The sequence below is a fragment of the Mastomys coucha genome, unplaced genomic scaffold, assembly GCF_008632895.1.
Source record: "Mastomys coucha isolate ucsf_1 unplaced genomic scaffold, UCSF_Mcou_1 pScaffold5, whole genome shotgun sequence".
Classification (NCBI taxonomy): Eukaryota; Metazoa; Chordata; class Mammalia; order Rodentia; family Muridae; genus Mastomys; species Mastomys coucha.
The window spans coordinates 90,871,452-90,885,148 of record NW_022196911.1 but is presented as its reverse complement, the minus strand read 5'-3'; the positions used below and the strand labels follow the sequence as shown (position 1 = coordinate 90,885,148).

Genomic DNA, 13,697 nt, shown 5'->3' with positions numbered 1-13,697 from the left:
TGGCTTCCTTGCTGGGGGAGGGGGAGTCTAGACGTGCAGCGCCTGGGAAGACTGGTCCTCTAGGACTGACTGTACTCAGGACCTGGGCTAGCTGGCCAGCTGATGGCAATGCCACCAGGCAGGACCATCCACTCACTCGGCAGCCCACTGCCCGGTGGCACTCAAGGTATAGCCTAGTCCCTTGTCCACAGGCAGAGAGATCACTGGTGTGTGGTAAGTATTTATTGAAAGGAGTTGATAACCATCTTCCCCTTCACATGCAGGTGGGCACACTTGGCTCCTCACGGCTTCGGGGACAGTAGGGCCTCCACCCTCCCCACCCCCAGTCTAGGAGGTGCCAGTGCCCCTATACCTTAGTTTCCCCCTGAGGCCCCTACTCCCAGTGAAGGTGACTGAGCCCAAGCACAGGACCCTGGCCTTCAGCCACTTTCCCAGGCAGGGGAGAGGGAGTCAGTCATGCAGGTCCTGTTCACCCCCTCTAGGAAACTGGCAGGGGTGGGGGTTTCCCATCAGAAACCTGGGCCCAGTGGTAACTGACCAGCACCCAAGAAGCTGAGCCAGCATGGCACCTGGACCCTCTAGCTCTGAACATATCCTACAGAGGACATGTGCCAGTCCCACCCAGGGCTGGCCCCAGCCCCCTCTCTGTAACCTAGCAAACCTAAGCCAGCAGTGTTTGTCCGTCCACTCTTAGGCCACTGAGGCCTTGACACACCCAGGGCACCTGGGAGCTGACGGACCCTTTCCATCCAGCAGCATGCAGCCCACATCTTCACCATCTAGACACTAGTGGGGGAATGTCCTGGATCCCCCAACAGCTCTTGATTTTTTCCTGCCCTCAGAGAAGGCTCAAGTACTCTCTGAAGAAGTGGATTCTAGTTCTGCGAGTGGGTCAAAGACCCACTCCCGACTCAATAGGAGAGGAGTGGACCAGTGCGCTAGAACCTGAAGGGTGGGGAAGGGGAAAGAAATAGAGCTAGTTCTCTTCTCCTCCTCTGCGGTCCTTACAGAGGCCAGCTTACCCTGCCCTGCTCACTCATCTCTCCTCTGAGGAGGTGTCTGGGAATCCACCCTGAGTGCTACTGGCAGCGCCCATTGGCCTCTCTGGGGAGAACTGTTTTCCCACCACACAACCACCTTCAAGAGCTGAGGAGACACAGGTGTCTCCTGTCTCCATTCGGGTTGCCCAGGCTACTCTCTAAGCCTAGGAATGCTGGCCATGGTAGGGCCTCTCCTGCTAGTACCACTTCCTGCTCAGTACCACTCGAGTCAGAGGGCAGAGGTTCAGCCTGAACCAGGTTCCTCTGGGCTCCACATTTGCTGCACTCCTGGCCTCTCTCCCCTCTTCATCTGCTACCTGCTTCCCCCTGGAAGTCTGCGCCAAACAAGTCCTCGAAATTGGGTTTATTACTGGGTCCTCCCCCTGGGCTCTCCCTCCAGAGGACTCAGTCCAAACAGGGTGAGAGGGGGCCATGTGCTCCAAGAGCCTGGTGCCTAGACCCTGCCTCCCTGGTGAGACCCATGTAGGTGGCTGCAAGTGTGCCGGGGTGCCAGCCCCGCCATCCCTAGCTCTTTTTGGCTTCATGCTCGCGGCGCCGCAGCTTCTCCCGCTGCCTTGCGGTCTTCTCCTGCGCCTTCCGTTCCTTCTCAGCAGCCGCTGCCAGCTCCTTCAACTTCCGCTTCACTAGCGCCCGGTCATGCGAATTGCTAAGCCCCAGGCTCTGGGAAGAAATCCAGAATGAAGGAAAGAGGCCCAGAACACTGCCCTGCAGACCTGCTAGAGTCTGCTCTGAAGTATATGGCTTTTGCCTAGGGATTGGGCCCCAAGGTAGGAGGAATGGCATGCAAGGGATCAGAGATGACAACTCCTAACACAAGGCCATGTGCGACCCTATCCTTGGCTCCAGATCCTCAACCTAGGACTTCAGCCTCAGCATGACCCTGCTCAATCTCTGAGGTCCTCAGAGTGGAGAGTGACTTGTTTAAAGTCAAGCGGTTAATCGGTAAAGTGCCTTCCCCACTTCAAGAGTTCCTATGGGCTGGGCTGTGCAGTGGTGGTGCATGCCTTTAATCCCAGTACTTGGGAGGCAGAGGCAGGCAGATTTCTGAGTTCAAGGCCAGCCTGGTCTACAGAGTGAGTTCCAGGACAGCCAGGGCTGTACAGAGAAACCCTGTCTCGAAAAACCAAAAAAATAAAAGTTCCTATGGACTCCTTCAGTCCCAGGAACCTGCAGATGTTGGAGGCCAACTCTCCACACTGACCACTTAGCACACCAGAACCTGGCGGTAACCAAGATCTGATAATGAACATGGGATGGAGCTGGCCAAGAAAGAGGCCTAACACTGGATGGTAGTCCAAAGGTCAAGGTCAGTCTGAAGACCCGGGCTGGAGCTAGGTCAGGTCAGGTGGATGTGCTGGGTTTGAGTTTCAAGTCAGACTGAAGCGATGTACTACACTGCAAAAGGAGTGCCTTGGATAGAAGTCAGACACCAGGTCAGAGGCTAGACAGGGAGAAGGGATCCCAGTTCAGTCCAGGAGGTAAGTGAGGGTCAAAAGTCGAGACAAGGCGCTGGAGAGATGGCTCAGGGGTTAAGAGCACTGACTGCTCTTCCGAAGGTCCCGAGTTCAAATCCCAGCAACCACATGGTGGCTCACAACCATCTGTAATGATATATGATGCCCTCTTCTGGTGTATCTGAAGACAGCTACAGTGTACTTACAATAACAAATAAATCTTTAAAAAAAAAAAAACGTCGAGACAAAGGGCGGTCCCTATCCTTGAAGGCTATCTCAGTCTGGCTGATCATCACCTCTGCACTCTGACCCACCTTCAGTTTGCTTCCGTCCAGCTGCAGGAGCTGAGGCCCGTCTACCTGCCGGGCAGCAAACTCAGCAACATATTGCTCCAGGTTGAGACTGTGCAGCCACTGGCCCACCTGCTGGCTGGTCCAGTGTTGTACGGCAGGGAGGGACTCATCCAGGAACTGTGGTAGAGATGGAGAGAGTAAAGGGAGCCCAGCCTGTGGCTGGGTTCCCCCCGCCCCCAGCAGGCACAAAGGCCAGCCTCACTCACTTCATCTGAAGACTGGGACAGCGTGTGGTAGGGATAGGAGCATTTGGTCTCCTGTCGAGGACCACCGGGGATCTTGGGGCTGCTGCTGGGGGGTGTGGAGTCATCGCTCAGGGTAGATTCCTACACAGAAAGGGATGTGTGCCGAGGAGTAAGTTCATCTCCCCCCCAGCCCATCACCTGACCAGGTGGGGATGAAATACTACACTAGGCACCAGCCGCTGTTCAATGCTCCAGGACCTACCAGGATCCCTCCCCCAGGCTGGGTCTTGTGTCTCTGTTATATAAAAATCCTTCTCCTGGGCTGGAGGGATGGATGGCTCACAGGTTAAGAGCACTGGCTGCTCTTCCAGAGGTCCTGAGTTCAATTCCCAGCAACCATATGGTGGCTTGTAACTATCTATAATGAGATCTGGTGCCCTCTTCTGGCTGCAGGCATACACACAGGCAGAACACTGTTTACATAATAAATCTTTAAAAAAGAATCCTTCTGCCCGGCAGTGGTGGCACATGCCTTTAATCCTCACACTTGGAAGGCAGAGACAGATGGATTTCTGAGTTCGAGGCCAGCCTGGTCTATAGAGTGAGTTCCAGGACAGCCAGGGCTACACAGAGAAACCCTGTCTTGAAAAACCAAAAACCAAAAAAAAAAAAAAAATCTTCTCCTAGGCCTCTTGCATCCTGGCTGGTGTGTACCCCACAATGACCTTGGATCTCTGTGAGGACTTGGGCTGTTTCTCACTCAGCATGGTATCCCCTAGGACCGGCACAAAGGGAGGGACTGAGGAAGAATGTCGGGTGGTTAAAGAATAAAGCTGCACATTGGAAGGGCCTCTCCTCTGAACCCCAAGATTTCTGACTCTCCTAAGCCCTAGCACCATACACAGCTGTGCACATCTGTAGGCGAGTCCCTTTTGCCCACACCTCATTTGCTCATCGGTACAATGCAGATAATGACAACTGCCTTGCCTGAGTCACAGTTAAAGCCACACACAATAGTGGGCCTTGTAGTGGACAGAGGTCTCTGTGAACTAAGGGGGCTCTAGCATTGGTTGTGTTGATGGTTCTTATTTCCTAGGGTCTGAAGCTTTCAGAGGACTAGGTAGGGGTCCCGCTCCTCTCTGTATCTCCAAGACTTCCCACCATGCACATGTCCAGCTCTTGATGGCACAGTCCAGACCTGACTCAGGCAGAACAGTAAGAAGCAAGGCTTCTCAGACTGAATGAGCGGTGGGAGGAGGTGGGGGGTGGCTCAGTGTTCCCACAGGAGTGCTGAGTATAGGAAACAATATAAACACATGAAATAAAAATGGGTATGAATGCATGAGGCATGACTGAATGAAGCCAGAGAGTAGATAGATGCAAGTCATGAGTCACTAGGTGGCTCTGTGGAGGGGCACTGTGGGTCCCAGAAAGACCTGAGTCCCAGTCTAAGCCATGATGAAGTATGTCCTAGTATGAGCCTAGAAGCCAGGGTGGGGCAAGAATGTCCTGGAGGTATACTGGGAAGGATGGCACATTCTTGTAGTCCCAGCACTAAGAAGGCTAAGGCAAAAGGATGTGTTATTGCAGGCCAGCCTGGGCTACAGAGTGAGACTGCGTCGGCAGGGAAAAAGAAAGAAGGGAGGGAAGGATGGACGAGAAGAAGGAAAGGGACAACGAAGGAATAAAGACCTGGGCTTACCTGGGAAGCTGACTTCTTGGGGCTGAAGCCCTCGTGTTTGGGGGAACAGGTTGGAGAGGTGGTGCTCCCCGAGGAAGCAGAGCCCTTGCCACTGTCTGTGAACCAGGAAAAGGGCAGGAATGGGGAGCTCCCCGTCCTTCCAGAGCCTTCTACAGACTCCCTGTGGAGAAAGCATCCAACATGGCGTAGGTGTCCAGGAGGGAATGAGAGCTGTGTGTGGGTGGGTGCCATGGGGACCTCTCACCTGCTGCCCATGGACAGGCGGTTGCTACCTTTCTCCTTCCGGCTCTTGCTGGTGGATGCTCGGCGGAGAGTGACCCTGTAAGGAGGCGGGGGGGGGGGGTAAGTAGGGCATATCTGCCCACTGTGATGCTCTGACCCCAACAGCTCCAAGGACACTTGCGGTACTTGCCCCCACTCACCCCAGGTCCAGGAATTTCCTGCGAGTCTTCTTATCCAAGCCGATGGTGGGGCTGGCAGGCTCAGGGGGGCTGGCATCCCGGCTGTCATCTTGAGAGAAAGAAGAGGAGGGAAACAGCTAACGAAATGGTCGGCTGGCCTCCTGCCACTGCCGTGTCGGCTGGTAGACATTTCTTGACGTAGAATTAGGCCATTTGGCCCTAGGGTTCTTCATTAGCTGTGTGACCCGGGATAAGACACTGTCTGTGTGTATCTTATTTTAAGCCGAGATGCGCCAATTTTACAGTATCTAATGGGAGCCTAGGCTTTTTTACAAACTATAAAAGCACTTTACATCTGAGAAGGTAGGACTTTTTTGTTCGTTTGTTTTTGTCGTCGTCGTCGTCGTTTTGAGACAGGGTTTCTCTGTGTTGCCTTAGCTGTTCTGGAACTCACTCTGTAGACCAGGGTGGCCTCAAACACTCAGAGATCCACCTGCCTCTTGCCTCCTAAGAGCTGAGATTAAAGATGTGTACTACTACCACCCAGCCAAAGGTAGAGCTATTAATATTAATTAGTTATTTTTGAGACAGGGTCTCAATGAAACCCAAGGTGTCCTGGAGCTCCCTATGTGGCCTTGGACTTCTGATTCTCCTGTCTTCGCCTCCTGAGTACTGGAAAACCAGGGTACATGACCGTATCTGGTATTCTGTCATGCTTCCTGCATGCTAGACATATTACTGACTTTATCTTGGCCGTTTTCTAACTAGCCTTTCAATCTTGGCGCAAATGTTACCTTCAGGGAGGCATTTCCAGTCAGGTGAGGACACTTAGCCACCGCGCGTATTTCCTGCATAGCTTGTACCTATACGTTAATTATGGGGTGATTTGGTTGTTTCTTTCCTGAGCTACACGTCCCATGAGGCCAAGGGCTGTCTGTATGCTCTGTTTGGGTCCAGCGATGTCTGTCTGGCATGTAGTAAGCTTCTATAAATGAAGAAGGGAACCGGATGGCCGGCCAGCCTTCCATCTCCTCAGCAGCTACCCAACCACCAGACCTAGCTGCGGTTCCGATGCAGGTCGGCAGGGGGCGCCTCGCCTACCGGGCTCACCTTCGCTGTGCGGCTCTGCTCGAGGGTAGCGACGCACGAAGCTCGGGGAGCTGTCCGAGGAGGGTGCAGAGCGTGGTGGCGAGCCGGAGGTGGCGGCCAGGCCTTCATGCGAGGCGGCGTTGTGCAGGGGCCGGTACCGAGCGAGTGGCGAGGGCGGCGGCTCGTCCTCATCCAGACTGCGCCTCAAGCCCGGGGGCTCCAGGCAGAAAGAGCCACTGGCTGGGGACCCTGGACCCGAGTGCAGAGGCGAGCGCAGCCGGTGCAGCGGGCTACTGCAGCCGTCAGTCACCTGGAAGAAAGACAGCGGTTCAGCGTCCCCCCTTACTCCCAGGGGATGGAGGCCAGTTTTCCCTGTTGGCTGTACGGGAGCACCAAGGAAGCTCTGTTTCTTGGGGTCTGGAGAGAGGTTTTCCTCGGACCCGGGGCTGGAGAAATGGACGATCACATGAAGTGATGTCATCCTGCTTCATTTGCGCATCCCACAGTAAATGGGGCTTCCCGAACCCTTCTGGTCTCAGCTTCACCTGTAAAATGGGCTAACACCTTTTCTTGTACAGAAGTGAACCGCTAACTGACCTTTGGGAGCATGACTGTCTGACTGTCAGATCTCCAGGGGCACACTTCCCTGGAAGCGTGAGGGAGGGTAGGTATGATCCAAGAGTAGGATGTGGGTGTGTATATGTTACCCCAACCTTGCCTCCGGGCCCATCGGAGCCTTCACCATCCTCAGCAGAGCTGGCACTGTCACGTAGCCTGGAGCGGGAAGGCCGGTGTCTCCGCCCCTTGGCCAGCAGCTGAGCCCTGGCTTTGTGTAAGCTGCTGTCCAGTCTGGTGGTCTCTGGTACAGCCAAGTCCAGGTCTGCAAACGGAGACCAGAGCCACCTCAGATGGGCCACCCTGACTCAACATCCCAGACATTTAACTGGTGCTTGGGGGTGCTACCCACTGTGCCTGTAGGTTGAAATTCAGGTGTCCCACAGTTGGGCTGGTCTCCTAACCCCACCTGCTAGCACCAGCACACAGCACGGCATGCCGGGTCCTCCTGTGGGCATGGCTGGCCTATATGCAGATATGCACAGAAACAGGGGTGAGTGGAGGCACACCCATTTGGATCCTAAAGTTTGAGTAAGAGTTGGCAAGCACTAGAATGGGTAGGAAGTAGGAAGTAGAGATGGAACCTCTGGGTGGCAGGAAATAGCTCTGTAGAAATAAGTACTGGGAGGAAAGCAGTGGAGACCAGGGGGGATGAAGAGGCATCTGCTATGTGCCCAATGCTATACACCTCACTATCTTCCTCAGAGCTACCTGGGTTGGGGGTGAGGGTCACAGCATCTGGAGTGGGGGTGGTTACAACATCTGGGCCACTTACAGCTGAGCCAACTAGGACCAAAGAAGGCAAGTCACAACTGGAGCCACTGACTAGTGACAGCCTGGCGTCTGGAGTGTGGTTCTAGGAACAGTCCCTCCTGGTGACACTGTCTTGCTGTGCCACGCTCAAGGATAGTGGTGTTATTCATGACCACACACCAGTGTCAGACTCAGGAGCAAAGTTCCCACAGGCTCCTGCAGCTTGTTTCTTGGGTCTTGGGCTCTGCAACCCAGTGCCAGGTCCTACTAGGTCTGGGAGGAAGAGTAGGCACCCTGCTGGGAGTGAGGAAAGCTCTCACTTTTTGTCTGCCTGCCTAGTGAGGCGCATCATTCTTGGTCTGGCTCTGACATCAGCACTGAGATCACCCCAGGCTTCAGGATGGGTCAAGACATTCCTGTTCATTCCTCTCTTAATATCTCTGGGACCCCACTCCATCCTTCACACCCTCTGTCTTGCCTGCTTCTCTCTCTCTCTCTCTCTCTCTCTCTCTCTCTCTCTCTCTCTCTCTCTCTCTCTCGTCTGTAGACATCCCAAAGGCATCCCGACTCAATGGCCACTTTGTCTATTCCCAGACCAGACTCCTCCATTAAATGTCAGAAGCACCGGCTAGGAAACCCACAAACCAGAGCCCCCTAGTGCCTCAGCCAAACACCACCCAGCAGAGCCACACATGGTGGTGCATGCCTTTACTCCCAGCAAATTCAGCCTGCTTTACAGAGCAAGTTCTAGGACAGCCAGAACTCACTCACACTCTCTCTCTCTCTCTCTCTCTCTCTCTCTCTCTCTCTCTCTCTCCCCTTCTCTTTCCTTCCCTCCCTTACTCCCTCCTTCCCTCATTGGCGTCTTGCCTCCTACACCAATGGTTAGACAGGTCTGAGCTGCCCTTCTCCCCTCAGCCCTCCTAAATCCTGTTCCCTAAGCAGGTTCACAGGGTGCATTGTGCTTTTCTCTCTAGGATGTCCGGGGGTATTATTATTATTATTATCATTATTATTATTATTTAGCAATGTGTATGTGTACACTGGAATGCCGACAGCCTCACTGTTCAGAAGAGGGTGTTGGCTCCCCTGGAGGTAGAGTTACAGGCTGTTGTGAGTTGCCCAATGGTGGGTACTAGGAACTGAAGTTGGGCCATGTACAAGAGCATTGCCTGCTCTAAACTGCCCACTCCACAGCCCAAGCTCTTAGGCTTTGTCAGTGAAATATTGCTTATTAGTGAGCATACATAGGAATACATGTGCACATACAGAGAGGAGGGAGGGAGAGAAGGAAGAGAGAGGTCTAGGTCTCTGCCATCTCCTGCCTCCTCTCCCCTTTCCCACTTAGCGGATTTTCAATGTAGCCGCCAGAGTGATCCTGATTCAATGTGTCAGCGCTGTCAGTCCCCTGCTTAGAATCATCTCATGCAGAATCAGAGCCAGGGTTCCCCCAGTGGCCTTCTAGGTTCTGTCTGTGCCCCACTTACACGTCTCCCTCCTCCCAGCCTTCCTCGTAGGCACCCAGCCTGCACCCACAGCCTTTGCACACATGACTCCCCTCCATATACTCCACAGGACCATTCCTGTTGTTTCCTATATCGTGTGTCACTCTACAGCATCCTGAATGTCTTTGTTATTTAAGCTTTTTGCTTCTTTCAATCTATTAAACTGTCGGCTCCATAAGGATCGAGTTTTCTCTCTGTGACTACTATATAACAGGTCCCTAGTGAATGCTCTTTTAAAGGAAGAAAAGGGACCGGGCGGTGGTGGTGCATGCCTTTAATCCCAGCACTCAGGAAGCAGAGGTAGGTGGATCCCTAGGTTCGAGGCCAGCCTGGTCTATGGAGTGAGTTCCAGGAAAGCCAGGGCTACAGAGAGAAACCCTGTCTCAAAAACACAAACAAGCCGGGCAGTGGTGGCGCATGCCTTTAATCCCAGCACTTGGGAGGCAGAGGCAGGTGGATTTCTGAGTTCAAGGCCAGCCTGGTCTACAGAGTGAGTTCCAGGACAGCCAGGGCTATACAGAGAAACTCTGTCTTAAAAAAAACCAAAAAAAAAAAAAAAAAAAAAAAAAACACCCACAAACAAACAAAACCCAACAACCAAAGCAATGAGACCAAACAAACAGAAAGAGGGGGAAAAAAAAGAAAGAAAAAAGAAAAGGGAACATAAGGGACTATCCTGAATGGACAAGGAAACAATATCGACCAGGGCTACTGCTTCAGATCTGGTAGCCAGGCTGAGGCCTGGAATGCCCACCATACAGAGCCAGAAGGAGATTTTCTAAGGAGAAGGTATGGTACAGCTCTGGGCTTGAGGTGTTAAGGTGCAGCCTAATTAAAGATAGAAGTAAACTCAGAGGCCACGGCAACTGTCCAAGGGTATGGTGAGGGGCTGGGAAGGGACAGCTACTGTCAAGATTGCTCTTTTGATCCAGATGAGGCTCTCTCAATTCAATTCTGATGAAGAACTTCCTAGTGCCCCTGGAAGCGGCCAGGAGCCAGTAATAGCTCACACCGCTCTAAGTGCCTCACAATTACCGGTCACTGAAACCTCCTACAATCTTGGAAGATGGGGCTTGGGATCCCCAGGGCAGCCATAATTTGCCCAAAAGCAAGAGCTAGCTAGGGTCAAAGACAGGCAGACTTGTTTGGAGACAGCAGACGGATCAGCGGTGACCTTTCTGAACAGAGAAGGAACTGAACACTGAGCCTAAGCCGTCATTCACTGGGTGGAGAATTGAACTCAGAGAAGAGAGGTTTGGTCAGCTGTGTGGAGGGAGTCAACGTGGTCTCCTGGCCCTTGGGCCAGTGCTCTGACCTCCTCTCCGATAGTATCCAGTCATGCCTCAGGGTGATGGGTCCTTGCTTCACATGGCAAAATGGGAGAGCAAAGGGTCTCCTGCGGGCTTGGGGGTACAAGGCAAGGTGGGGCCAGTCTCAGCAGGGTCCCTTAAACCCCTTTTCTATTTCTTCCCTTCCCTGGCCCCTCCCTCTGGGTTCTGGGCAGTGGGAGAGATGAATATTTAATTGTCTTCATAGGAGGAAGCACTCCAGGCAGCGCCCAGCTACCTCAGCAGACAGGAGGAAAACAAGCAAGGATTGGTGAGGAGCCTGGGGTGGGGAGCAGTGTTCCCAAAGGGACTGAGATAACAATACTGGTAGGGACCGGGGACCAGTGGTGATGACAGGAGGGAAGAGAAGAGGGAAAGGCAGAAATGGGAGAAGGCAGAAGCCAGAGCTCTGTGGCATCCCATGGGTGGGAGCCCCTTGGAGTTGTACCTAGGAATCATCCACTCAAATCAAGCAGGGGCGGGGGCAGCTTTTCCACAACACAGCCACACAGCCTGCAGACAGCTCTGCCCTGGTGGGGTGATCTCTCAAAATGGCAGTGTGTACACAGATACCAGTGGATGCTGAAGGCATGGAAGTGTGTGTGTGTTTAGGATGAGATCTCAGGCTCTTCTATGTGTGGCTTGGAGAAAATGTATGGCGCCTGAACTGGAGTATACAAAGGTTTAGTGCAGTGACTAAAGGCTGGGAGCCAGGCTCTCTAGGGTTCCCAATTCTGCCACTAATTTGTCATGTGCTTTATTTACTCATTCATATTTAATCATGCATACATATGCATGAGTGTCTATACTTGTATGCATAGAAGTCAGAGGTTGGTGGCCTCAATCCCTCTCCACCAGCCCCTCACTGAACCTACAGCTAACTGATTTGGCTAAACTGGTTGTCCATAAAGCTCCAGGGAATCCTTCCTTCTCTCCAGCACTAGGGTTACAGGTGTGCACTGCTCAGCCATCTTTTTTTTTTGGATAGGATTTTTCTATGTAGCCCTGGCTGTCCTGGAACTCTCTATGTAGATCAGGCTGGCCTCAAACTCACAGAGATATGCCTGCCTCTGCTTCTCAAGTACAGGAATTAAAGGCGTGCACCACACACACCTTATGCCCAGTTTTTATGTGAGTGTTTGGGATTGAACTCAAGTCTTCATGTTTCCATACTATTTTTTTTAATTATTATTATAATTAGTGTGTATGGGGCTGGTGAGATGGCTCAGCAGGTAAGAGCACTGACTGCTCTCCAAAGGTCCTGAGTTCGGATCCCAGCAACCACATGGTAGCTCACAACCACTCGTAATGAGATCTGACGCCCTCTTCTGGTGCGTCTGAAGACAGCTACAGTGAATTACTCCAGAGGGAGCAGGGCCGGACAGAGCAGGGCCAGAGGGAGCGGGACTGGCAGAGGTCCTGAGTTCAATTCCCAGCAGCCACACACATAATGGCTCACGGCCATCTGTACAGGTACAGTGTACTCATATACATAAAATAAATAAAATAAATCCTTAAAAAGAAATTAGTGTGTGCGCACTCGTGTGCTAGTGTGAGCATGAAGTGTGTGAATAGGGGTGTACACGTCAGAGCACACAGGTGGAGGTCAGAGGGTAACTGTGGAGCTGAGTCTCTCCTTCCACCTTTATGTGAGTGGGAATCAAACTCAGGTTGAGCAGCTAATGGCTTTAATGGCTGTGCTACCATCACTAGCCTCCCTGTGACCTTTAGAGCAGGTCACATCAGCGCCTGCGCCTTATGCCCCTTGTCGGTACATCTAACATTATTTTGAGAATTAAATGATACACTGCATGTGAGATCACTCGCACACCATGTACTGAAGAACCCTAAGCGCCCTATCTGCCCTTCCCCCCCACGCAATGCCCACTAGACTCCAAGGAGGGGCTCCATGGCTAAGTGTACTACTAGACACAGAATCACTCAGAACTTACCAAAAACTTCATCCACAGGTTCTCGGAGCTTTGAAGAAGCCATGACTCAAGAGAGCTGGGAAGGACAAAAAAGGAGAGAGAGAGAGAGAGAGAGAGAGAGAGAGAGAGAGAGAGAATCCTGGTTAAATGGCTCAGGTTGGCTGTGGCAGTAAAGAGTCAATAGCTTTTAGCTTCCTGCCCACCCACTGTTTTCCTTTCCTTAACGCTCTTCCTCTGTGGGGGCAGAGGCAGGAGACAGAATCAGGAAAGCCATAGCAAAGCCAATCGGGGCATAGCCAGCTTCTGTGAACTGGGACCAGCTATATCAGTCCCTGCATTGCATTGCGTAAGGCCCTCCAATCACTAAAAGCCTCCATCATCATCAAGTGTCCAACATCAATCTAGAAGTCATTTTACACAGAAACAGATCTCCAGGCAATTAATGGCAAATCCAGATTTAAAACCCAGCTTCATGCATCCATTTACCTACTGGCCTTTTTATCTATCTGCATGTCTTCCCTGCTTCCTCCCTCGCTCGCTCCCTCCTTCCCATTGTGTACCCTACCCATCCAACATCTATTATGTCCATGCCTCTACCCATCTTTGTATCTATCAGTTCTTCCTCTGTCACCAGGGCCCTCACCACTTGCTGTTTTTGAACTATTCAGGAAGCCAGCATCACGGGGGACGGGGAGGGGGGGGCATGCACTGTTCCAGACAGAACCACCGTCCCCACAGTTCTTGACTTGCAGATGGATCGAGACATTAAGTTTTTACAGCAGAACATCTCTAAAAGTGTTCAGAACGTTCTGGGAAGGAGTGTGGATGGAGAGAGTTGTACTGTTTAGGTTTTGGCATTTGGTTTGGTTTGTGGTTGGAAGCAAGAAGAGCGGGCAGGTAAGGAAGGGACCCAGGGGAAATGCATCAGAAATACCACACCACATGGTGAGCAGGCTTCCTAACAGGTATAGAAGATGCAGGGTCAGAATAGAGGGAATGGCTCAGGGCAGGGAGACACTGAACGGCTGACATCATCTCCAGTTACTTCTAATACTCTGCTTCCGGGGAGAAGGGTAGGGCACTGGACCAGACCACGTGCCCTCTAGCTCTCCTGTCGTTGCACAGACATTTATTTCTCTGTGAGTGGCAAGGCTTGGCATCATGGTATCCCCACTTCACAGGTGTGAATATTAATATGCAAGAGCTCAGAGGTAGCCGCTGACCGCTGACATCTCCTGTCTCTCAGCTCTATCCAGAAGGCATGATCTGCAGTTCTGGTGCTGCTTGTGAGGAAAGGGTACTCTCTCGGGGGGGGGGGGG

General features: G+C 52.4%; 1 protein-coding gene across 3 annotated transcripts in view; it reads right to left on the bottom strand.

Annotated features, from left to right (window-relative positions):
* Window positions 1-204: 204 nt before the first annotated feature.
* The window catches only part of Samd14 (sterile alpha motif domain containing 14), a 16,632-nt gene continuing 3,139 nt past the window's right edge, over window positions 205-13,697 (bottom strand). Inside the window, exons 2-10 of one of the 3 annotated variants that reach the window (XM_031354461.1) lie at window positions 12,399-12,453; window positions 6,953-7,125; window positions 6,267-6,555; window positions 5,178-5,265; window positions 5,000-5,074; window positions 4,756-4,915; window positions 3,075-3,194; window positions 2,830-2,985; window positions 205-1,721 (exon numbers count right to left, since the gene is read on the bottom strand). In XM_031354461.1, the coding sequence (XP_031210321.1) occupies window positions 1,566-1,721; window positions 2,830-2,985; window positions 3,075-3,194; window positions 4,756-4,915; window positions 5,000-5,074; window positions 5,178-5,265; window positions 6,267-6,555; window positions 6,953-7,125; window positions 12,399-12,441 (1,260 nt within the window). In that variant the 5' untranslated portion in view covers window positions 12,442-12,453 and the 3' untranslated portion in view covers window positions 205-1,565. The remainder of the gene's footprint in view (window positions 1,722-2,829; window positions 2,986-3,074; window positions 3,195-4,755; window positions 4,916-4,999; window positions 5,075-5,177; window positions 5,266-6,266; window positions 6,556-6,952; window positions 7,126-12,398; window positions 12,454-13,697) is intronic. The other 2 variants (XM_031354463.1, XM_031354462.1) reach the window with 2 other exon arrangements.